The 26,403-nt window shown below is 41.1% G+C and overlaps 1 protein-coding gene across 1 annotated transcript in view; it reads left to right on the top strand.

Moving 5' to 3' along the window:
• ACAD11 (acyl-CoA dehydrogenase family member 11) overlaps positions 1 to 26,403 on the top strand; it is a 1,831,981-nt gene that overhangs the window by 1,532,713 nt on the left and 272,865 nt on the right. Inside the window, exon 17 of the mRNA XM_044061525.1 lies at positions 15,957 to 16,111. Within this exon, the coding sequence (XP_043917460.1) occupies positions 15,957 to 16,111 (155 nt within the window). The remainder of the gene's footprint in view (positions 1 to 15,956; positions 16,112 to 26,403) is intronic.

The following is a 26,403-nucleotide window of genomic DNA, read 5'->3' as shown; positions in this document are numbered from 1 at the left end:
TTGCTTCCAGGCCTGGAATAGGATTGGACAGAGCTGCTGTGATGAATAAAACATTCTGGCCAAATCTTTGGTTGCTTAGCATTTATTTGTAATATTGGGGACATGATGACAAGGATTACACTGAAAAGGGTAGGTTAGTTGTTTCAGTGACTGCCGAATGTTTACAGCCTGTCAGCCTACAAGTGTGAGCTTGTTTTTATCAGTGCCTGTCAGTGTCATTCCCTAGCATGAAGACACTGTATTTTTTTTCAGTTTCTCCATGCTTTGTCTTTACATCTGACCTTTCTTTTCAGATTTTCTCTTTGGTAGGAAGAAACCGAGGTTCTGATGTTACTTTTTATTAGCATTTCACTGGTAAGACATGGTGAAGTTAATCTTTGGAGGACAGACCACCCTCCTTTTCAGTGCTCCAGTGAGAACTGCTTTGTGGCGTTTCACTAAAGGAAGCCATCTGGTATATGAAATTTCAAGAACTAGGAACCTACTGACTGCAATGTTTTGAAAAAGCTAGGTTAGGTAGAACACAAGTGGTCTGTTTTACATCATCAAAGATTGCCTACAGAGTATTACGAATGGTAATTCAGCTTCTAAAAGCTAAATCTTCCATAATGCTCCTTGTGATTGTATGGAAAGACTGTTTCCATTAGTTTAGAAGTCCTGATCCACCCACGTCTGGAAAATGCTTTCATTGTCATATGCTGAATCCTGACAATTAAGCTTTTTCTTATTTGTACCATCAGAGTTCTATATTGCTATTTTTATTGTCCAGACTGACATTTGGATGAGTAACTCCTTTGTAGTGACTCCTGAATTCTCTGCATTTAGGGCAACATTATGTTATTTATTTGTTCATCAATCAAGCAAGTGAAATATCATGCATTAGCTGTATTTTAATGTTCCTCACAGGTCAAATGCAAATCATAAAGTAGTCAGGTAATGCATTCATAGTGGGACCAAAGCTAATGGTGCAAGTGATTCACATCTGGTAAACAATCAGAAACATTCAGTGCGGCAAAATCAAACAGGAGGATCGACTAGGTGGAGGCAAAGCTTTATGAAGCCCGGAGAGTTACACAATCCAAGTCACTTCATTATTAGATAAGTCTATGTTGTAGAAGCAGTGAAATCAATAGCATTTTATAAAAAAATTTATATTTAGACATCTTATGAAGAATTGGGAGACAGAGAGACGTGTGTTTGTTTAGGGCTTAGTTTTGTTTTTAAGTAGACATGAGGGTCTTTTAACAGCATGATGTTAACCTCGGCTGTTGGAAATGTATGTATATGCTGCATGCCTGAGTGGGCCAGGTTGCAAGCAGCAGCTTGGGGGGGGGGGTGTTAATGTAATTTACTGAAACTGGTTTGGTGAGGGGTGTTAGTCTCAGTTCTGGACTGATCTTGTGAAAATTATTTGGTTGATTGGTCATCAGTAGTTTTCAGGAGTTTAGGCTAGTCCACAGAAAATACAGACTTTCCTAGTGGTGCTCTTGTGATGCTCACACAACATGGTACTGCTGCTGTTACTACTTTGTGTGTGTGGGAAGCATACCTCCCAACTTCTCAGTGCAAGAAATCTAGACAAAGCCAAAAGTAATGGGGGGACAGAGGTCCAAAATAGGGACAAATTTTAAATATTGCTCCTGTATACTTAGAAAGTGGCTAGAGTAACACGTTTTGAATTATTATGTATTTTCAGAAAGATATAAAGTCTGAAACTCAAATGTCTGTCATCATTTAGTGACGTCAATTCTCAGTGAATTTCCAGAGAACCACAATTTTTATGAGTAACAAACCAAAAACATGAGGTAAAAATCTGGAAATTCTGTGAAACTCTGGACAGTTGAGTGGTATGGGGGGTGAAGGAGGTTGTCAGGAGGTTGGACTGGCCAAAATAAAAACCTTTTTAGGCTCAACTCATGTTCACACAATATGATTTTATTGTTACTGTTACTGTGGTGTTGGAGTTCTTCAATTTTCTTGTTGCTGCCTAACCTCATAGAGTCAATCTACATTGCTTTTAATTGCTTTTCTACCTTTTACTCAAAATCATAGAGTTGTGGGCAGTATTCTTTATTGGTTCAGCCTATAAGATGATTCTAGAATGAATACAGTCAGATTGTCTTTTGCTTTCCCTGTATGATGTGCTGCCTCAAGAGTGCACTTTAATGTGCCTGCCTGCACATATTTTGGATAACCAGTGGATGACATTATATATCTGCATGCATCCTTCACCATATCACCACCTTCTGGCTACCATAAAGAGTACAGCGGAATATGTGGGGCAGTCTGGGGGAAACTTAAACATTTCTGTATCAACCAAGTTTGGTGGTGCATGTAAGCTGCTGCAGTTATGATTGGTGCCAATTTTAAAGTGTGTGTGGGAAAACCATAGCCTTTCAATTGCCCATGTTTCCTGCCGTCTAGAGTCTTTAGATTCCGGATTGCCATAGTATATTTAGGAGATACATTTTCTTTTTGGTGGAAGGCTACATTTCATAATATTTTTAAGGCATGATCATTTATTTCAATTATTGTTAGTCTTACTCGTTCTGTAACCCTTAGAATAAACTACGTCTATGCAATCATGAAGAAACATCAGTATGTAAGTTACTTTCAGTAAATTCACAGAGTGTAACTTGCAGAGAAAAATGTCATAGAAAAGTGATTACTTCTGTATGGCCACATTTAAATTTCATATTGTTTTTATTAAATGATTTTTGAATATGAGTGTTAGATTGATCAGGGGTGGAAAATATTTTGTGTATTAAAACTATATTTATTTAGAACTGTTGCAAGGTATATTTGGTACATATTTTAAGAAAAGTACTGTGTTGCCTCATAGTTTATATTTGTGCTAGCAGTGCTTTTTAAGGGCAATATGTTTGGAATATCATTATGGGAGTAGCATTTCACCAACCCTGACTTCAGGTTTATGTATATTAAAACCAGATTTCTTTGCAACTTTCAGAATTACCTATCCACATGCTTTATGTTCTGCCTGTAAAGTGTATTTACACCTCTTCAAGCTGCACAATTTAAATTTAATTCCTCCTTTATTCAATTCATCCAGCACTATTCTCTATTTATTGATGCATACTGCATGCCATTTTGACCATGGAATGAAGGCTGTGCAAGTTCTGCAGATCTTCTTTTTCTTCTTTCGGCTGCTCCCATTAGGGGTTGCCACAGCGGATCATCTGTTTCCATTTCTTCCTGTCCTCTGCATCTTGGTCTGTCACACCAACCACCTGCATGTCCTCTCTCACCACATCTATACACCTTATCTTAGGCCCTCCTCTTTTCCTGTTACCTGGCAGCTTCATCCTTAGCATCTTTTTCCCAATATACTCAGCATCCCTCCTCAGCACATGTCCAAACCAACGTAATCTTGCCTCTCTGACTTTGTCTCCAAACCTTCCAACCTGGGCTGACCCTCTAATATACTTATTCCTAATCCTGTCCACCCTCGTCACACCCAGTGCAAATCTTAACATCTTTAACTCTGCCACATCCAGCTCTGACTCCTGCCTTTTTGTAATTGCCACTGTTTCCAACCCATATAACATAGCTGGTCTCACTACCGTCTTGTAGACCTTCCCTTTCACTCTTACTGGTACTCGTCTGTCACAAATCACTCCTGACACTCTTCTCCACCCACTCCATCCTGCCTGTACTCTCTTCATTACCTCTCTTCCACACTCACCATTACTCTGAACTGCTGATTCCAAGTGCTAAACTCATTCACCTTCGCCACCTCTACTCCCTGCATCCTCACCATTCCTCTATCCTCCCTCTCATTCACACACATATATTCTGTCTTAGTCCTGCTGACCTTCATTCCTCTTCTCACTAAAGCATATCTCCACCTCTCCAGGGTCTCCTCCACCTGTTCCCTACTCTCACTACAGATCACAATGTCATCTGCAAACATTATAGTCCTTACAGGGACTCCTGTCTGATCTCGTCTGTCAACCTGTCCATCACCAAATAAGAAAGGGCTCAGAGCTGATCCTTGATGTAATCCCACCTCCACCTTAAATGCATCCGTCACTCCCACCGCAGACCTCACCACTGTCACACTACCCTCGCACATATCCTGTACCACTCTTACATACTTCTCTGACACTCCTGACTTCCTCATACAATACCACAACTCCTCTCTAGGCACCCTGTCATATGCTTTCTCTAAATCCACAAAGACACAATGCAACTCCTTCTGACCTTCTCTGTACTTCTCCATCAACACTCTCAGAGCAAACATCGCATCTGTAGTGCTCTTTCCTGGCATGAAACCATACTGCTGATCACTAATCATCACCTCCCTTCTTAACCTAGCTTCCACTTCTCTTTCCCATAACTTCATGCTGTGACTGATCAGTTTAATCCCTCTGTAGTTACTACAGCTCTGCACATCACCCTTATTCTTAAAAATCGGTACCAAAACACTTTTTCTCCTTTCCTCAGGCATCCTCTCACTTTCCAAGATTTCATTAAACAATCTAGTTAAAAACTCCCCTGCCATTTCACCTAAACACCTCCATGCTTCCACAGGTATGTCATCTGGACCAACAGCCTTTCCGTTCTTCATCCTCTTCATAGCTATCCTTACTTCCTCCTTGCTAATCCTCTGCACTTCATGACTCACTATCTGCACATCATCCAACCTTCTCTCCCTCTCATTCTCCATTCATCAACCCCTCAAAGTACTCTTTCCATCTGCTCAACACACTCTCCTCGCTTGTGAGTATGTTTCCCTCATTATCCTTTATCACCCTTACCTGCTGCACATCTTTACTAGCTCGGTCCCTCTGTCTAGCCAATCGGTACAGGTCCTTTTCTCCCTCCTTAGTATCCAACCTTTTATACAACTCTTCATACACCTTATCCTTAGCCTTCGCCACCTCTCTCTTTGCCATGCATCTCATCTCCTTATACTCTTGTCTACTTTCTTCAACTCTTTGACAATCCCACTTCTTCTTCGTCAACCTCTTTCTCTGTATACTCTCCTGTACTTCTTCATTCCACCACCAGGACTCCTTGTCCTCCTTCCTCTTTCCAGATGTCACACCAAGCACCTTTCTAGCCATCTCTCTTACTAGCTCTGCTGTAGTTACCCAGCTATTCGGTAACTCTTCACTGCCACACAGTGCCTGTCTTAACTCTTCCCTGAACATCACCTCACAATTACCCTTTTGCAATTTCCACCATTTGATCCTTGGTGCTGCCCTCGCACTCATCCTCCTCTTCTTGATCACCAAGGTCATCCTACAAACCACCATCCTATGCTGCCTAACTACACTTTCCCCTGCCACCACTTTACAGTCTCCAGTCTCCTTCAGATTGGCCCTTCTACATAAGATATAATCCACCTGTGTGCATCTTCCTCCACTCTTGTATGTCACCCTATGCTCCTCCCTCTTGTTAAAATACGTATTCAACACAGCCATGTCCATCCTTTTCGCAAAATCAACTACCATCTCACCTTCTGCATTCCTTTGCTTAACACCATACATACCCATCACTTCCTCATCCCCTCTGTTCCCTTCACCAACATGCCCATTGAAATCTGCTCCAAACACCAGTCTCTCACCCTTGGGTACAGTCATCACCACTTCATCCAACTCACTCCAAAATTTTTCTTTCTCATCCATTGCACACCTAACTTGTGGAGCATATGCATTAACAACATTCATCATTACATCATCAATTTCCAGCTTCATAAACATCACTCTATCCGACACTCTTTTCACCTCCAAAACACTCTTAGCATACTGTTCCTTCAGGATAATGCCTACGCCATTTCTCCTCCCATCCACACCACGATAAAACAATTTGAAACCGCCTCCAATACACCTAGCCTTGCTCCCCTTCCATCTGGTTTCTTGCACACACAATATACCAATCGTCCTTCGGTCCATCATATCAGCTAGCTCTCTCCCTATACCAGTCATACTGCCAACATTCAAAGTTCCAGCCCTCACTATCACAGTCCTAGCCTTTACCTGCCTTCGGGCATGCCATCTGCCTCTTCTCCTCCTTCGGCCAACAGTAGCCCAATTTCTGCCAGCACCCTGTTGGCCAGCAGTACTGGTGGCGATCGTTGTTAACCCGGGCCTCGACCGATCCGGTGTGAATTTCTGTACTGTTTTCTGCATGTATGATTTGGCAAAATTTTATGCCGGATGCCCTTCCTGACACAACCCTCCTCATTTATCCGGGCTTGGGACCGGCACAAAGAAATGCACTGGCTTGTGCATCTCCAGTGGCTGGGTTGTGCAAGTTCTGCAGATGTTAGCACTAAAATATTACTGTTAGAAATTACAGTACACAAAACAAGAACAAATACTTTATGTGGTTGTTGCTTCTGATTATACAATGACCCCCATTAATATTCCAAAACGTGCACGCTGATTGGTCAGCATGCCTGTTGTAAATCAGACTTCTACTAATGGAAAAAGGTCTGGTCACCCGGACTTTTTCCATTAGTGTAAGTCTTTACTTTTTTTGTGTTAGGCAGCTATGGAGAACGGAAGAGCTCCGTTGCTGTAATCTTGCTATGTTAAATGAGTTTAACATAGCGAGATATCTTAAAAAAAACAGCGGAGCTCTTCCTTTCTCCGTTACGTTTTTTAAAGCTGTCTCGCTAAGTTAAACTCATTTAACATGGCGAGACAGCTTTAAAAAATGAAACCGAGATCTTCCTTTCTCCGTTGGTTTTTCTAAAGATATCTCTCTATGTTAAATGAGTTTAACATAATGAGACAACTTTAAAAAAGTAACGGAGATCTTCCTTTCTCTTTTGCTTCCTCTACAGACAGCTCTGATGTGCTGCATAAGCATACGCATGCGCAGTACATCAGAACTTCTCCAGGATACCGGACAGCTGTGGAAGGGCAGCACGGAGGCACTATACAATGCCATTATTTAAGAAAAGTAAGTATTTTTTTCTTAAATAATGTCATTGTATAATAGCAATAACCCACTTCTGGGTGTGGGTAGTGCTGGATTTACCCACGGTTGTCTTTGTTTGGCCACTCGCGCTTCGCTCTCGTGACCAAACCACACCAACCGTGGTTAAATCCAGCATTACCCACACCCAGACATGAGTTATTGCTTAAATAGCTCATAGTTCCATGAATCCTCCTCAGACAGCAAAATGACAGTGCCACAAATTGATAATAACCTCAAACTTCTGGATATACCATTTTAAATAAATTCATATTATTGCCAACTATAGAACATCTTCTCTCTCTCCCATTGGCTATGACACCTACTTCAACCAGCTGGATTCCCTACATATTTAACCTAAGGCAATCTTCCTGGGTGAGTTTAATGTATGCAACCAGCAACAAACATGCACAGTGATTTCTTAATTTATTAATGCCAGCTCTCTTGAGCAAAATTTACCTTCTCTGACTAAATGCTTCAGTCTGCTTGACTTCATTCTTACTAATTTGGCTCCTGCCTACTCCACCCAGAAAGATTGCCCCCATTATTAAATCAAAGCATCACACTACCACATTCTGCAAAAGAACCCAGCCCATTGCTCTTTCTGGCCCTGCTGTATTCAGCAACCTTCTAGCACTCTCAGATGACATAATCAAACTGCCAAAGACCCCCCCCCCCACCGTGCCTGCAACAAAAGCACATTTTGTCACTGACTTTTACTCTTACCTTAATTCCAGCATTGATACATCCATGTTTGCCATAAGTATGATGGCAGATTTAAGAATAAGCCGGTATCGTGGAACCACTTATCCAGCAAACTCTACGATACAAAAACAAAAAGCATCTCACTCTAATAAGTAAGTTCAAATCCCTTTATTATGAAAGTTACCTTAAACTGGTCTGCAGAAATCATAAGAGCAAATGTTGCAAATCCATGGGTAACATGAAAATTGCTGCCTGTTTCAAAGATAGTCATAAGGCTTTCTTTGATTCTGTTACAAATCGCTGAAAAGTACCCAGTATTACACAGCACTGATCTCACATGGCACAGCCTTCTCTGACCTGGAAAATATCATTAGAATACTTGTGGACAAATCTGATTCCAGCATTTCCCTGTACTCAACAATCCCTCCCTCCCTCCCTCCCCAGCTCTCCCATAATTACTTCTAAATAGCTCATAAATGCTCACCCCCCCCCAAACCAAAACCTCTAGATGAGTGGGTCTTGACTACATACTAGATTGTCTGTTAGTTGATAGTAAACGTAACTTCACCAGTTTCTTTCTAAACTTATTTGATCTTAGCTTCACCACTGCGTATGTGCTTTAAGTTTAGAGAACAGCCATCATAGTGCCCCTATACAAGAATGACCCTAATACTGACCCTGGGAGCTGTAGACCATACAAGCAATAATGCCTTATATGGTGGGTGTTGTTAAGGAAGAAACACCCCTCCATGGGTGTTGCGAGGCCCACCTCTGTAGGAAGAGTACTTCTACACCCCTGAAAAGCATTATTTTCTCAATAACATCCACCCTGGAGAGGTTATCTATTAAATTGTTTCATGTTTGCTTTTTATTAGTATATACATTTTTTTTATTTTTGATGTAAAATAGTTCCCCTGTCTAATGTTTCAAAGTTGTTGTAGTATATTTAGTTGTTATTGGTGGAAGTATTTTACATCCAAAGTAGAAGTTATATAAATATTTGAGTGTACTGTGTAGTAAATGTGGTGGACATCTTTGAAGGGTGGAACTTTAGCAATGGATAATGACCAGTCAGTGTGCACTATCATTGAAACAGTTCCACAGTCTGGTATTATTGAAAAACTCACCTTTTTTACTATTAACCCCTATACAACCCATCAGATAGCAAATTGGCCAGCTGGCAGAACATACACAGCTAGAGTGGTAGCAAACTTTTTTCTAAAAGCACAGGGCTACATATTCAGTTAATGCCCCTTAAGCATGTACTTCTCAGAGGTCCAAGCTTATGTCTGGGGTCAGTGGCTGATAAAGTTTGCTAATAACTGCAGGCATAGTACTACCATATTTTGCATAAGGATGTAAACTGCATTAGTACTTGTTGTCATGAATCTCCGTGTTAAATAATATAGTATAGTACTTCTGGGTAAACAAGAACACCTCTTCACCTACCAAATAAAAGATCCCCTTAAAGCTGACATTGAACATTAAAGACTGAACAGTGAACTTGCATTCAATAATGATGAACCAGTTATTGTTAGAAAATCATTTTACCTGGCCCAGCTGATTACTAAAGGCATATCCAAGGAACTATTTTCCTCTGCTCATCTCAAATCCAGACCATAATAGAATACTGTGCTTCTTTTAGAATGTACTTATCCAAATACATCACTCAGCTGGAAATAATGGTGCTTCCTAACAAAAAAAATGTTGGGTATGTGCTGCCCAAGTTACACAGACTGTCTAAAGGCGTGACACTTTACTCGGTCTCCTTTAAACTCTTCTATGGCAAATTCTGCTTGGTCTACAGGGCTGTGAAATATGCAGTCCTGCTTAACCTGTTACTCCTCTGAAAAACTGTGGAGATCACCAATGCCCAGTCCAAGGAAGGACTTAACCTACATAGCAAAATGAACAGAACCTTTTGGGCAATACATTTTTGTCCCAAAGGATACCCTATATGGAATGTGCTTACATTCTACATCAGATGAAGTAACTCCCCAGTTGCCTATAAAACCAACCTTGTTGAGTGAATGGGGATTAGTAAATTCACTGCTTGAGTTTGTACTCGGGCATTAAAGGAAACAAATAGGGGAATTTCTGTTGGTTAGGCTCTTAATGGTCTGCTAGACTAATTGCCTAGTAATGATGTACGAACATGTTTACCTCCAGATGAATGTTTTAAAGACATTCAAAAGGCATCAGTGTACATAGTGATGTTCATCGTGTTTCACTGTTGCAGTCATGACTGTAGGGTTCTCCCCTGCTGGCAGGCAGTCCTCGGTCGGCCAGAATCCCAAAGTCTGGGTCCGGCGTCGGCTGTTCAACCATGCTCCCTGACGTCAGAGTGCCAGGAGTACAAAGCTGACGGCCGATGCCATGTTCTCCAGTCTTTCTTGCCGTGCAGTGATAGCAGTTCGCAAGTGCCGGTCGGCTGACTCCTGACAATATTTTTTGAACAAACTTCAGTCTGAAGACTTTCTTTTCCTACTCAAAGCTAAGTACCCCGTTGGGGAAACTTTTTTCTTGCTCCAGTCCGATGTCAGAAAAAGTTAATAATTGTATTTCATGTGGGAAGCAAATACCTCATAAGGATTTTCATTCTTACTGTATTCCTTGCTTGGGCCCTGACCACGACGTAGCTAGTTGTCGGTTTTGTGCTAGATTTAATCAACGTACAATTAAACGAAGGTACGATTTTGCATTTCATTACTTCGGTAGGCGTTTTAATTACGAAATGTCGTCGGATACGGTTCCGGCTACCGGAGTTCACAAACGACGCAAGGACAAAGACAGGCCTCCAAGGTCCAAATCTGATGATATCGCATAAGCAGAGCCAGCTTCAGGTTTGGCCGTCGTCAGTGAGGCGCTTTTGCAGCCCCTGTTGTCGGCCATTTCGGAACTGATGGCCAAAACGGACTCTCACGAGGAGCCAACTAGGCCTTTGAATATTTCTATTGCAGGACCTTCGGACAATGCTCCTTCGGATGGGTCCGGAGCCGCTGTGCAGGTACCGGCTTCCGAAGGGGTTTTCAGGCCTACTCAGCTTCTAATAAAGGCAAAGTCTCCTTCCAAATCAAAGACTGCAACACAGGCCTCTTCTGATCCAGCTCCCAAGTCACAGAAACAGTTACTTAAGATGGCGGAGGATTTACTTACTATGATTAGGGGTTCACATCCCCCTCCAGATAAAAGGCCAAGGCAGGAAGTTTATTATGACTCCTCTGAATCAGGCTTCTGTTTCTTCAGTTTCTTCTTCTGACCAGGAATATTTTTTCCCTCCTTATGAGGATTCTGATGCTGAGGAATCCATTCCTTCAGCTTCTCCCCCTGAGGATTTCTCTTTTGGGGAAACTTTGCATGAAATGAGGGAACTTTTCCACTGGGAAGGACAGGAGTATTCGGAATCTAAGAAAAGACTAAGGGATTTTCTTCTTCTTCCCCAACATAGACCCCTGGCTATTCCTCCTATTTTGGATATTGTGGATGATGCTTTTTCAGAGGCTAACTTAACCCCTGACTCTTTTCCTCCTGCTCCTGTTAAGCCTGACAGATATTACAGGGTTCCTGATTCCCACCAGTTTTTATACAAGAACCCTACTGCTGACCCTGAAACCATTTCTCAGGGTCCTAAGGGAGTTAAGGCCGCTTCTGCTAAAAACCTCATTCCCACTGAGAAGGATTCCAGATCTTTAGAAAGATGGGGCAAAAAAGTGTACACTTCTGCTACTTTATCTATTAGGGCTTTAAACTGTCATTTTCATATGCTGAAATACCAGCAATTTCTCCTGTCTGTTTTAAAACAAAAGCTTACTTCCATTTCCGCCTGTGCAGATGATAAGGAATTACATGACTTAATGCATGCCACTGAACAAGTTGGGAAGCATGGTTTACACTGTGGATTTGATGCCTTGGAGGCTTCCTGTAGGGCTGCTGCCTCTGGCACAGTAATTAGAAGGCATGCATGGTTAAAGGAACAAAATTTGCCAGAACAAGTCAAAGCTAAATTATTGGATGCTCCTGTTCAGCATAGTGTTTTGTTTGGATCTAAAGCTGAAGAGGTGATTAAAAAGATGGAAGACAAGGCGAAATCCATGCAGACAGTTAAAGATTTCTTACAAGTACAGCCACCCAGATTTAGCAGGAATTGGCCTACAAAAAATTGGTCCTTTCCCAATTCAGACAGGCCTCAGAGGGGTAGATACAGATGCTCCCGAGGAAGGCCTCAAACACAAGCCTCTTATAGACCAAGACAGTGGACTGCTTCCACCCCTAGGAGAGGAGAGGACAGGTTGCAAACTCATAGGAAACAGACTCAATGACTCCCTCTGTTGGGCTACAGGAACTTCTTGCCTGGAAGCCCCTCTTGGAGGAAAACTTTCTCTTTTTCACTGGAATTGGACTCATATAACCCAAGACAAGTGGGTTCTGGATGTGGTTTCAAGAGGTTACAAATTCCATTTTCATACCCTACCAAGGCCAAGCGGATGGCCAGATCTTCCAAAACATCAATGGACAGAGGCCTTAAACCAGGTGGAAGCTCTTTTGGCTATGAAAGCCATAAAACTAGTTCCACTTTCAGAGATGGGACAAGGTTTTTACTCAAGGCTCTTTCTAGTCCCCAGGAAGAAAAATTCATGGAGACCCATTCTGGATCTGTCAGTCTTGAACACTTTTCTAGAGATTCCAAAATTCAAGATGCTTACTCTACAGCAGCTACTTCCAATGCTGTCCAAAAATGCATGGATGGTAACTTTGGATTTAAAGGAGGCATATTTACACATTCCCATCAGGCAGGACCGCAGAAAATACCTCAGGTTCAAGGCCGGATCGAGGCACTTTCAATTCTCTGCACTGCCCTTTGGATTGTCCACTGCGCCCAGGGTCTTCACCAAATGCCTGGCTCCAGTAGTAGCTTACTGCAGACTCAAGGGAATTAAAATTTACCCTTATCTGGACGACTGTCTTATTCAGGCAGACAGCAAGGAGGTCTTACTCCAGCATCTACAGTTTGTTCAGGATCTTCTCAAGTTTCTGGGATTCACTGTAAACATAAAAAAGTTAAATTTGACACCCTCACAACAGATAATTTTTCTGGGTGCTTCTTTAAACACAACAACCCAGATGGCATTTCTGACATACGAAAAACAATTTCAGCTGGCTTCAACTTTCAAAACGTTGGCAACTTTAACTCAGCTATCTGCAAGGAGATTACTGCAGGCTTTGGGTTACATGGCCTCCTGCATCCTTCTTGTACCATATGCAAGACTACACATGAGGAAAATACAGTGGTACCTAAAAAGTGTATGGTCTCAGCATTGCTACAGTTTAGACATATTGATCTCCGTCCTGCCTTGTCTTCAAAAGGAATTCCTTTGGTGGTCCAAGGCATGTACTCTAAACAAAGGAAAACCCTTCTGTCTGCCTCCTGCCACTCAGATACTAACCACGGACACCTCAGATTATACATGGGGAGCCCATTTTCAGGGCAACTGTCAGCAGGGCCTTTGGACAAAGGATCAGAAGCACCTGCATATCAATTTAAAAGAAATGTTAGCCATTCAGAAAGCTCTATTGGCCTTCAGGAATCTTCTACAACCAGGACAACAACAACACCACAGTTATGTGGTACATAAACAAGCAAGGGGGATCTCATTCCTACCCCCTTTGCAGACTAGCCATGGATCTAGGGAACACAGCTCTAGCTTGCAGTCTGGACCTTCAAGCTCAGTTTCTACCAGGGAAGCAAAACTTCCTGGCAGACACTCTGAGCAGAAACCTTTCAGATCCACACGAGTGGATGCTGGACACCGAAATATTCAGGATGATAACAGCAGTCTGGGGATGTCCTCACATAGACCTCTTTGCATCCCATCTCAATCATCAACTACAGAATTTTTGCACCAGGACTTTCCACGAACAAGCTTGGAAAGTGGATGCTCTATCATTCAGTTGGAGAAACCTCTCGGGATATGCCTTTCCGCCTCTTCTTCCATGGGTATTATTAAAGATCAAACAGGACAAGCCCAAGATGATAATCTTTCTGGCCCCAAATTGGCCTTGACAGTTTTGGTACCCTACTCTGAAAAACCTATGTCTGGAGCCCCCTTGGGTTTTACCACAGACTCCGAACCTTCTGTCCCAACATCAGGGTCAGGTTCTACACTCCCATGTCAGAACTCTCAGCCTGGCGGCCTGGTTAATCCAGGGTCTTTGATTCATTCTCTCCTACCCAAGCAGGTTATGGATGTCATTTTAGAAGCCAGACATCCTAGCACTAGAAAATCTTATGCAGGAAAATGGAAAAGATTTTGTTCCTGGATGCAGGCTCAGGATTCTGATCCTCTTCTTCCTAACATTCCTTTGATTTTACTTTACCTGACAGATCTCTTACATACGGGTCTCTCTTTCTCTTCCATTAAGATACATGCCTCTGCTATTTCCGCTCATTATAATACAGACCCTCCAATCTTTTCCCACCAGCTCATGAGACAGTTTCTCAGAGGAGCTAAGAACTTAAGACCTCCTAGATCTCCTCCCATTCCTGCTTGGGATCTCAACTATGTTTTGGAAAAGATCACCTTACCCCCTTTTTCAGCCTGCTGCCTCTTCTGACATCAAGTTTTTATCTTGGAAAACAGCCATCCTGTTAGCTCTGACCTCTGCCAGGAGAGTTTCAGAGTTGTAAGCTCTTATGGCTGTGGAACCTTATATTATTTTTCATCAAGACAGGGTGTCTTTGAGGACTAATCCTACATTCATGCCTAAGGTGGTTCCCAAAGTGGCTTTAAATCAAACTATCCACTTGCCAACTTTTTTCCCCACTCCTCAAAATAAAGGGGAAAGGATCTTACATTCCTTGGATGTACACAGACAACTACGTTTTTACCTGGACAGAACCAAGGACATCAGAAAATCAGAGCAATTGTTTGTTTCTTATGCTTCAAGTTCCCAAGGTAAAGCCATTTCAAAACAGATCATTTCTAAATGGATTGCTCATGGAATCAGATTTTGTTATTCACACCATGGAAAGCAAATCCCAGGGAGTATACAGACTCCTTCCACCAGAGCTGCTACCACTTCAGCTGCCTTCCTCAGGGGAGTTCCTACCAAAGACATTTTGGAAGCTGCAACTTGGAGTTCAGTGCATACGTTTTCAAAGCACTACAATCTACCTCTCTACTCTAAGTCTAGGGCAGGCTTTGCTTCTGCAGTCTTGCAGGGCCTTTTAGCCACCCCTTCTACTTTATGACCACCTCCCTTTCATTCTGCTTTGGGATTCTACCCTACAGTCGTGACTGCAACAGTGAAACACGATGAACATAGTACAGTTGTGTACACTTACTATAAATGTAGATGTTCGAGTGTCTTCACTGTTGCAGTCTGGGTTTCCCTCTCTCCTGTCCCCTCTTATTTTTACTTTTGTGTGGTTCCTTTTTTCACCATTCTTCTGAGGTGTATTTGCAAAGGATATGGGTCCTTACTCATTTTGGGACTCCTGACATCTGGGGCAAGAAAAACTGGAGAACATGGCGTCGGCTGTCAGCTTTGTACTCCTGGCGGTCTGACATCAGGGAGCATGGTTGAACAGCCGACGCCGGACCCAGACTTTGGGATTCTGGCCGACCGAGGACTGCCTGCCGGCAGGGGAGAACCCTACAGTCATGACTGCAACAGTGAAGACACTCGAACATCTACATTTATGGTAAGTGTACACAACTGTACTTTCCATACCATAGAGACTTGTTAAGTTAATTATTTGCATTTGCTTAAGGCTGGTTATCTTTTAGAGACATGTTGAAAGGTTTTGCACTGTAAAGGTAGCTGCTGTGTCTGTGATAGTTGATGAAATCTTGCTTCTGGGGTGGTCTCATGGAAAACAATTCAACATGTGGACTGAATTGCTTTTTGTCTTTTGCATGAATGTTTTTAACAAATTAAAGTTACTTGATTTTTAGAGCTTTTTAATAATGTATAATAATAGTAATTGTAAATAATTTTACAGCAGTAAATTTTAGTAGACAATAATGTCAAACTTTGGACCAAAAATATGGCTAAAATAGAATGCATCTCAAGCCTTACTTAGAAATGTTTTAAACTGGACTCTGTATTTTCTATTCCTTTAGTAACTGCATTTCAGAAACTTCCAACTGATGTAATTTCTGGATTGTATATTTCTGGTGAATGCTTTTTCTAATGAGGGCTGGAGACTTTAGATAGCTATTTTAAAAATAATGTAATAAAACTGACCACATTATTGCTGCCAAAGTGAGCTACAAAACTACTAGTTTTATAATTTTATTTAGGTGAAGGAAGAGGATTTGAGATTGCACAAGGACGGTTGGGTCCAGGTCGTATACACCACTGCATGAGAGCAATAGGCACTGCTGAGCGTGCTTTATCATTAATGTGTGAGCGTGCAGCACAGAGGACGACTTTTGGCAAGAAGCTTTATGAGCATGTAAGTAATGCAAAAAGAAAAAACATTTTTTCATAATCTATCATTTTATAATTAAATGGAAAGTTAACCATGTCATTGAGCCATTGAAAAAGTTCCTCAGTCAGATTGTGAAAATTGTCTTATTGTCTTGAAGAATGTGAACATCTCAGTGTCTGAAAATAGTGGTTTGAGTTCACACAGATAACCGACTGGTTAAAAAAACACAAAGAAAAATCTAGCAAAGCTAGACTTCTAACTGTGTTATAACTTAAACCTCTTGCATCAGAGGCATCATGGGATGTATGCAAACCACCCTTTAAGGATATCAGGTGTTTCAGCTAAATGGCAATTCTGAATGTTCATGATTTTTTTCTTTTACTTTCATTTTTTAAGTCAATTTACGGACTATTTCAGGCCATTAAAACCAAACCCCTCTAGCTGTGGATATGCATGTTTCTGCCTTCTTATGACATCATCAGCAGAGCATAAGAGGAATGTTTCACCTTTGGAAACACAGGGTTGTCATACCCAGCTGATATCCATAACATTAGAGTGTCTACAAAATATCCCAACTAACAAACTAAAACAACTGGTTAAAAAACGCAAAAAGAAAAATCTAGCAAAGAAGGCATAAGAATGTCATAAGAAGGCAGAAACATGCATGTCCACAGCTAGAGGGGTTTGGCTTTAATGACCTGAAATTGTCCAAATATTGACTTAAAATGAAAGTAAAATAAAAAGTCATGGACATTCAGAATTGCCATTTAGCTAAAACACCTGATAGCCTTAAATGGTGATTTGCAAATATTCCATAAGGCCTCTGATGCAAGAAGTTTAAAGTATCACACAGTTAGAAGTCTAGCTTTGCTAGATTTTTCTTTTTGTGTTTTTTAACCAGTTGATTATCTGTGTGACCATTTTACTCTTTGTTTTAGTATGTTAGTTGGGATATTTTGTAGACACCCTAATGTTTATGGATATCAGCTGGGTATGACAACCCTGTGTTTCCAAAGGGCAAACATTCCTTTTTTACTGTGCTGATGATGTCATAAGAAGGCAGAAACATGCATGCCCACAGTTAGAGGGGTTTGGATTTAATGGCCTGAAAGTGTCCATAAATAGACTTAAAAATGAAAGGAAAAGAAAAAGTCATGGACATTCAGAATTACCATTTAGCTGAAACACCTGATATCCTTAAAGGGTGATTTGCATATATACCATGATGCTTCTGATGCAAGAGGTTTAAGGTATCACACAGTTAGAAGTCTAGCTTTGCTAGATTTTTCTTTTTGTGTTTTTTTTTAAATAATGGTTTGAAGGACTGATGATTTTCTAGGAAGCATGGCCATAGTATATGGAGTCAACAAATCTAGATTCTGTGACTGTAAATGTAACTTACCTGGATGATTTTTTTTTTTTTTGAGGAGTGCAAGCACCATCCTCAGCATGGGAGGTTGGTTATAGTTCTACTCCCCTGTCCTTCAGAAAGTGTTTTGGCTTCAGAAAGATTGGCAGAATTGCTTCAATAAATGCTTTTCTACAGCTATGAAATATCAATAATCTATAATTGAGGCAGTTTTGCTCTGTCTTAGCAGCAACATTCTTTTTAAAATTATTATTCTTATCTGTTTATGTTTATTATTCTTTGGGTAAAACAACTAAAGGTACTGATGCCCCACGAAGACTTTTTCTTACCTGTGGCTAACTCTGAAGAGATTGCACGTGTGTGTGTGTATGTGTGCTGAGATAGCTACAGTCAGTTATTACTGGCAATGTTACCTCCGCCTTATATGAGGTAGCTTCTCACTCTGGCTTTGCTTTTGCTGCTCAAGGGTGAACATTTCTAAGTAGTCCTGCTTTATCCTTTCTGTAGAGTTCATGTACAGTTGTTGCCAGCCTAGTCCTCTTGACTACTTTACTCTGTGAGTCCTCTATCTTGGGATTACAGAGGCCTGCTGAGTGCTTTAGACTTCAAGGGGTGCTTGCCACATAAAAGGTTTCCTTTTAGGTATTTCACACTGCATTAACTTTTGAGGTGAAGAGACGACTTCTGGCTTCCGGATGCTGTTATAGTGTATCCTTCAGATCTGATGTTGTCCTTTTCATTCTTCCTCACTAATGGGTTGGATATGATCCTTTGATCTAACTCGGCCGTATGCACTAGATTTCAGATCCAGCACTCGAGTGCCTCCCTCTACCCATAATGCTCTATTCAGTCCCCATTGCCTCAGATCTCATTTGTTGCCATCGTGGTTAGACATAGGTTCCATTCTCGAGCATTGTAAGCAGTTTTTTCATCTGATTTGTTAATTGTTTAAAATTAGATAGCCTTCTTAAACTTTCATGTTTTTTTTTTCCTTACATCCTCCCTATTAGTTATCACCAGCATTAGGGATTTCTTTGATCTCTCCATGACCTTTCTACTAACTTTTTAGTAGCCTTCATACCATTGTAGGGGCCTTCTTTTACCTGTCAGGTATTTCTTAAATACCATAGCTGGTATTTCATATTTCTTTCTTTCTTTCTTTCTTTCTTTCTCTTCTAAGCAGTTGTTTTATAATTGCATTGTTTTTCTGGTGATTCCATTAAAACAGCTATCCTTTCAAAAAAAAAAAAAAAAAAAGAGTTGTTTTTTCTTATTACTGTTTTTTTTTCCTAACTTCAGGGGTTGTTCTTCTTTCTGCTGTGTCAGAGAAACCAACCGGGTTTAAAAAGTGCCTTTCTTGCGGGCATAAGATCCCAAATTCAAATGCCCACAAATAGTATGTTTATTGTCTGGGGACAGATCTGCTTAACACGGCCTGCTCAGTATGCTCTACTTTTAATTCCAGAGCTTTGGCTGACAGGCATAATAAGCTTATCCTTAGAGGTTTGCTTCCTGCTTCTTCTGGGGCTAAAACCTCCTCCAAAGCTTCCAAATCTGTTTCTTCAGAGTCCAGAAGAGGTCTCCTCTGAAGTCTGCAGGAGCTTCCTTGGAGTCCATTGAAAAGATCAGACAAATCTTAGATCATATCTCCTCAGATAATAAATCTCTTGGCCTTCCCCTGTATCCAAAGTCACCCTTGGATCTGAAAGGGTTGGTTGTTATAGTTATATCTCCCTTGCCTTCCACTTCTTCAGATCCTAAACCCTCTGATCCGAGAACCAGTACATCTCACAGAACCTGTACTCCAGAGTATGCAGTCAAAACTATTTCTCCTTCTGTGCTCTCTGTTATTTCAAACTTTGAAGAAACACTCTCAACCCCCTTCCAAAATGTCTTCCAGAAGTTTGTCTGAGGCAGATGTGGATAGGATGATGCATAATTTCGTTAGAGCTCAGGTCCAGATGGGGGTTCTGCCAGCTCCCTGTCTGATCTGGCCAGTGGTTTCAGAGTCCCAGGATCTGAGATCTCCGAGAGTTTCAGTGCCAGATCCAAGGAGAGTTCCTTCCTTCACTCCTTGACTGGCTCTGGTCTGATACCCTCAGATCAGAGCAGGTCTCAGAGCCAGTATGTTGGTGCTGGATCCAAGGGGTTGGGTTCGGCTCCATTTTGTCAGATCCGTCTCTTCCTCTCAGGGCTTTGGCCCTGGACAGCTTGGATCCAGTTGTTCCCTTGAGGCCCTGATCTGGGGGGGGGTGGCCCTGACCTGCCAGTGGTTTCCGTGATCCCTTGGTTTTCAAGGTGGTAGAAAGGGCTTTCTCTCTTCATAGAGTACCATCGTCTCATGTCTCAGATCTTATCCCCTATCCTTCATTGTCTGTGAGCTCTGAGTCCATCAGGCATACTTCACACGAACAGCCAGTTCCAGTTAGTCTCCAGACAGTTCCATTTGAGGAACTCCCCCTCTTTTCTGATACTTCCTCTGAATATCCCACATAGGAGGTTACTAGAAAGAGGACGTGTAAGAGGAGGCACATAGACTCTCCCATGGAGTCCCCATGGAAGACACTGATTTTGATAATGAAGGAGGATCCCTCCAGATCACCACCGGATGATATCTTTGAAAATATCCCAAAAATCCTTAAGCAGAAAGGTGGGTTGTCATCCCAAACTCCTCCTTGTGAAGAATCAGTGTTCCTGGAGGCTTTTGATGCTGGACCATCTACATCTTAGGTGACCACCCCTGGTGGAAGAGTGTATTGACCTGGTTTCCCACAAGGCATGAACGGAGCTGGATATTGTCAAACCCAAACCCAAGCACCCAGACAACTTTTTGGCCCCTCTTCAGACTGTCCACACTGGTGCAAAAGAGTCCTGGTTGATGTTATGGTGGTGGTGTCAGCCACTAAAAAAGAGCTAGCAGAGCAGAGCTCTTCTGTCCATCAACAAAAGTAAGAGTACTGACAGTACCACAGCTGGGAAATTTATTACAAAAATAAATAATCAAAATAAAGTTACAAAGAATAAATCCTTACAAAACAGTGGTAAGTGCTTTCAGGGATCTACCCCTTCATCAGACAACAGTTAAAAATCCCATAATTCATTAAATACTGAAGGTTAGTCACATGATGTTTCAAAATTTCAGTTGTACCCAATAAGGACATAACAATTAGTTCATCAGTACATATTAGCACAGTTAAAGAGAGCATACACTAAAGAATTTATAGCTAAGTTAAATAAGAAATGTGTATAACCTTGTATGGTGTATAACTATATATAAATACAAATTTGATAATCCTAGCGACAACACTATACAGCTATATATATATATATATATATATATATATATATATATATATATATCCATACATATATATAAAAAAATATACATAAATATACAATACCAGTGCATCCAGCTTATATAGATAAATACATAAAAAAAATTCTGTGAAATATAAAATGCTAATATATATATATATATATATATATATATATATATATATATATATATATATATAAATAAATAAATAATCATACAATCTAAAATGCAATGTAAAAAATATATAGAAATATATAGAAAATGTATTGTAACATATTAAAAATCTAAAAATTCAAGAGAATCAATGTTTCAAATGTCGAGCTTTTTAAAAAGGTTTAAGTGACACCGTTTGATTCAACCCTGGGGGCTTGTCTGTATTAAATCTAATAATCTTCTGTCTATCCTCCGAACATGGATTCCATAACACTGGACAGATTTGGAAAGCAAGTGTTTGCCTCAGCTCCCTTCACACTGAGGTCACTTAATTATTTGGCACATTTTACTAGGCTGCAGAGAGATTTGACAAAAGAACTATCAAACTCTCTCTGAGTCTGTCTGCTGAGTATTTCAAAAGGACCTCCTCTCAGCTGGCCACTCATTTGTCTGTTTCAAACGTGTCAAACAGGTTAATCTCTCATACAGCTGAAGGTACCTCATGAGCTGCCGTTTCAGATATCACCAAAAGGAAACAAGCCTGGATGTGGCTGTATGACTTTGCTGAGCCCTTTAAGATGTCTTTTATTAATGCGCCATTTGATGGGACTTCCTTGTTTGGGTTATCAGTCAAACATGCACTTACCTGTAACAAGAATGATGGAAAAACCCTGTCTGCCATAGGAATTAAATTTTCTACCCCTCGGCGGACCTTCTCTAGAAACTAAAGAGGTGGTAAGAAGATGTGGTTCCATAAATCTCAGGGGCCTTCCCAGGATTCTAGTGGGGATAATTCTTCCATAGGCAGAGGAGGAAATTGTAATGGTAAACATTGCCCTAGAGGCAGAGGAGGCCCCCAGAACCAGGGCTTTAGAGATTCCTTTTCAGACAGGCCCCATCTTCTTTCCTGAAGCGCTGCCCAACTTTTGAACTCTGGAGGCAGTTGGAGGTCAATTCTCTTTGCTCCTAGATGCCTGGACAAATATCAGAAAAAAATTATGGGTGCTAAAAATAATATCCAGAAGTTACTGCATATCCTTTTTCCTTCTTCCTCCTTGTCAGGGAAAGAAACCTCCTGATGTTCCACCCAATCAGAGGAAGGAAGCAGCACAGGAAATTTAAAAGCTGCTAGACAATAGAGTCATCCAGAAGGTGCCACCTGGCCAGATGGGATTCAGAACTTACTTGTGCTTTTTTTTAGTGAAAAAGAAAACAGGGAATATCATTTTGGATCTAAGCGGTTTGAACCAGTATGTAAACAAGGCAAAGTTCAAAATGTTCACTGTTTCTTCATAAGGAGACTGAATGTGCTTGATATACCTTCAGGATGTGTACTATTACCTACAAATAAAAGATGATCCAGAAGGCATCTTCACTTTTGGCTGGGAGTCAATCATTACCAATTCAGGGCTCTGCTCTTTAGATTCACCACTCCCACAGGATGTTTTAAAAATGCATGGCAGTAGTGACAGGTCACTTGAAACCCAAAGGATTCCAGGTGTTTTCGTACCTAGACGATTGGCTCCTCACTACCTCCTCCAGGCATCAATTTCTACAAGCCAGGGACTAATTGCTCCAGATTTGCAATATCTTGGGCATTTCAATCAATATTGCCAAATCCCAGCTTGCCCCAGTCCAGAGCCTGGAATTCATTGTAATGCTTCTAAACACTATGACTCAAGTAGCATCTTTACCCTTCCACTGAATTGCTTCTATAAGATATCAGGTACAGGGTATCCTTTTTCATCCTTCTCCTCCAGCAAGGTTAGTGCTTCAAGCACTGGCATCCATGCCAGTTCCCATAATACTGCTTCCCTTAGCACACTTCTTTATGTGAATTCTCCAAGGGGGCTTAGCTGTACAGTTGTCCAGTCTATATCAGCCTCTGTCATTTCAAATAAAATTCATCCCCATTTGCAACTGCCATATTCAAAGGCGGATTCAGTCTAACAATTTCTGGGCAGATCATTGGTTCTTTGAAATCTAATTGCCACAGTGACAACAGATGCTTTCCAACTGGGATGGGGGTTGCATTTCTTGGGAAGGATGTTCCAAGGCATGTGATTCCCCCCAAGATACCAAATTGCATATCAGTGTCCTAGAGATGAGAGCAGTCCTTTTAGCATTGCAAGATGCTCTCCCCCAGGGACTATTGCAATTCAGATGGACAACATGTCGGTAGTCTGGTACATCAATAAGCAAGGAGGAACCTGATCTTACCCCCTGTGCAGAGAGGCCATTAGAGTTTGAGAATGGGCAATCTCTTCAGACTGCTTTCTAATTGTGATACACATCCCTGGGAAAACCAACAAAACAAACAGACAAACTAAGCAAATCTATCCTGATGCCTCACGAGTAGTCTCTCAGTTAGTAGAGAATATCATATTGATGTGTTGGGGCCAACCTTGCTTTGACCTGCTTGCCTCCCCTTTCAAAAGCAAGTACTTTGCTCAGAAGGAGTCACCATGAGATGCTGTGCTTCATGCTTGGCCTTCATGTCTCTTTTATGCTTATCCTCCTCTTCCACTGATTCCAAAATTCTTACAGAAAGCAAGAGGGCTAAAGAGGTCAGTAATCCTCATTGCCTCTTTCTGGCCTTGGCAAGTTTGGTTCCCCTTCCAACGGTCTCATCTTCGTTATCCTCCATAGATATTGGAGCCTTGCCAGGATCTCCTGTCTCACCTATCGGGGATTCAACATCCCAACCTTCTAGCCCTGAAGTTAACCACATGGTTTCTCCACTTTCAGTAATACTTAGACAGTCCAGGCCCTCTTCCCTGATTGTAATATTATTTTGGCTTCACAGAAAACTTCCACCAAGAAAGTGTATAGGAGTAAATGGAAAACATTTTCTATCTGAGGTTCTGACCAAAACATTGACCCTTTTTTGGCCCCTAATTCTGCAGTTCTTTTTCTTACAACTCTTTTTAATGAAGGGGACAGTTTTTCTACAATTAAACTTCAGTTGGCAGCACACTTACATTTCCATTCAGGAAATAAATATTTCTCCCTGGCTTCTTCCAGATTATGTAAAGCTTATATAAAGGGCATTTTTCTTCTAAGATCTCTGATAAGGGATCATTCACCACCTTGGGACCTTATTATGGTTCTTCAGGGTTTAACACACAAACCTTTTGAACTGTCAGACAAATGGGATCTAAAATGTCTATAATGGAAAATGGTCTTCCTGGTAGCCATAACTTCACTGAAAAGAATTTTTGAACTCTAGGCTCTGTCAGCAAAACCCCCTTCCATTATTTTTCATAAAGACAGAGTTTCTCTTTGTACTAACCCTTCTTTTGTGCCTATTGTGGTTTCTGAAAATCAACCAATCCATTGATTTACCAATCTTTTTTCCAATTTTTTCTAATAAAGGAGAGTACATGCTACATCTCCTTGATGTACACACTCAACTATGTTTCTATCGTTGGAGAACAAAACAGTTTAGAAAGTTAGATAAACTTTTTGTATCTTTTTCCTCAAAATGCCTGGGTTAATCAGTTTCTAAGCTTACCCTTGCTAAGTGGATTACAGATTGCATTTCATTGATGTATTCTCTAAAAAGTTTAATCTTGCCGAGACCTCCCCGAGCTCTTTCAACTACAGCCTTCACTACTTCATCGGCCTTTTGGTCAAGGACCTTTATTGACTACATTTGTGTAGCAGCTACATGGTCGAAGGTTCATACCTTTATTTCACATCACCAGCTGGACATAATATCTAGAAATAAAGCCTCCTTCAGTTTGACAGTGCTCTGGAATATCACTCCATGAGGGCCAGTCAAGGTGTACATAGCCGAGTACTCTGTCCCATTAGTGCGAGAGAATGAAAAGGGCATCATCACATTTATAAGTCATGTACTCACGATAACTTGGCATCTCTGTTGTCCATTTTCATTCTTCCTCACCTTCCCTCCCATCTGTCCCCATTCCTTGTTTTTCTTCTGGAAGAACCTGTTCGACTGTATTTGGAATCTACTGTTCCAGGTTTGCGCCCTACCTTTATTTCTATCTACCTTTTCTCTCTTGGATCAGGGGAAGATTAGGCAGCAAACTCAATCTGAGGCAATGGGGATGGAATGGAGTATTATGGTTAGAAGGAGGAGTTCAAGAGCTGAATCCGAAATCTAGTCTATGCAGCCGAGTCAGATTCGAGGATCAGACCTGAACCCACTAGTGAAGAAGAGTGAAAATAGACAATGCAGATACCTAGTTATGGTGAGTATATAACTTATAATTTCATCTTATCTTTGGTTCCAGGTTCTTGTATGTAGTTCTTCCTGCTCCCTAGTAAGTTGGGTCCTACTTAATTACAATCTTATTTATGAAGCTCAGAAGGATTTGGTCATCTCCTATGGTCTTTTATTGAAAACACTGTAGGAGTGAGGCTTCCAGCACTGAGATAGTCAGACTTTTAAAGAAAGGCCCTTCATTGGAGTAACCTTAGCCCCCCACATATCATCTGTTGCTATGTGACTGTTGTCGCCCTGCAGAGCATAACCTCTTGGATTGCATCAGACAAATCAGATGCATGTAGGAGGAAGGGTAGCACATAAATGTACACCATTCAGATCTGACCCAGGTGGGGTCAGTTGGTACAGGCAGTTGGTGTACCCACCGGAGTAAGTCACTTACACTAAGAGCAGGTCTTTTGTAATCAGGCCCTGTAACTGTTACTGCACACATATGAAGACATGTTTGGAATAGCTGTAATTCTTTTCCCCTTAAGGATGAGTAATTTTGGAGTTGTAGCATGCACATCTTTGGGTTATGGGTTGCAGGTGTCTTTCTGCTCTCCTGTTCTCAAAAAAAAAAAAAAAAAAAAAAAGGGTTTTGTGTGTTTGAACACCTTAAACATCTTTCACTCAGTTTTATTGCTGCCCATGATTTCAACCCTCTTCAAGTGCCACCTTGATGAGTAGATGGGAAACCACAAATTTGCCCCAGGGGTTTCACCTTTGTCCCTCATTGACAGTGATGACAGGTGCTGACTGAGGGTCCATTTTTGGGGATAAACTCTTGGCTAGGCTTGCAAGGGCCCCAGGGCCATTAGTCTAGTAACCTCCTATGATCCTATGAACCACACCCAATGGGATGTAACATACACAGCTTTGTTGAGTTAGAATTACATATTTTAAGATTAGAACACTTCAGATAGATCCTTTTTTTAGGTTGAACTAATTTCCCTAATCTAATATGAGCCATACAATTAACGTAAAGAAGCAAAAGCTGATATGATTGGGGCAAGGTGTTTACCTTACGGTCACAAGGTACAGGATTTGATTCTCACCTTTGAAAGGGAATTTGGCTAGGCTTGAAATGGCCTGTAAGAGTAGCTAGCCTAGTATTTATCTATGAACTAATAATTTTAAAATTTTGTTCAGAAATGGAAATGCATTCATTTTTCAATGACTGGCATAATGAACATTCATAAAATGTTTATATTATATGAATTAATTGGATGTAGTATGAAATGCCA

This window comes from Protopterus annectens, chromosome 2.part0, assembly GCF_019279795.1.
Source record: "Protopterus annectens isolate FY-2018-M chromosome 2.part0, PAN1.0, whole genome shotgun sequence".
Classification (NCBI taxonomy): Eukaryota; Metazoa; Chordata; order Ceratodontiformes; family Protopteridae; genus Protopterus; species Protopterus annectens.
The sequence above is the reverse complement of the archived record's forward strand: the minus strand, read 5'-3'. Positions and strand labels throughout refer to the sequence as shown.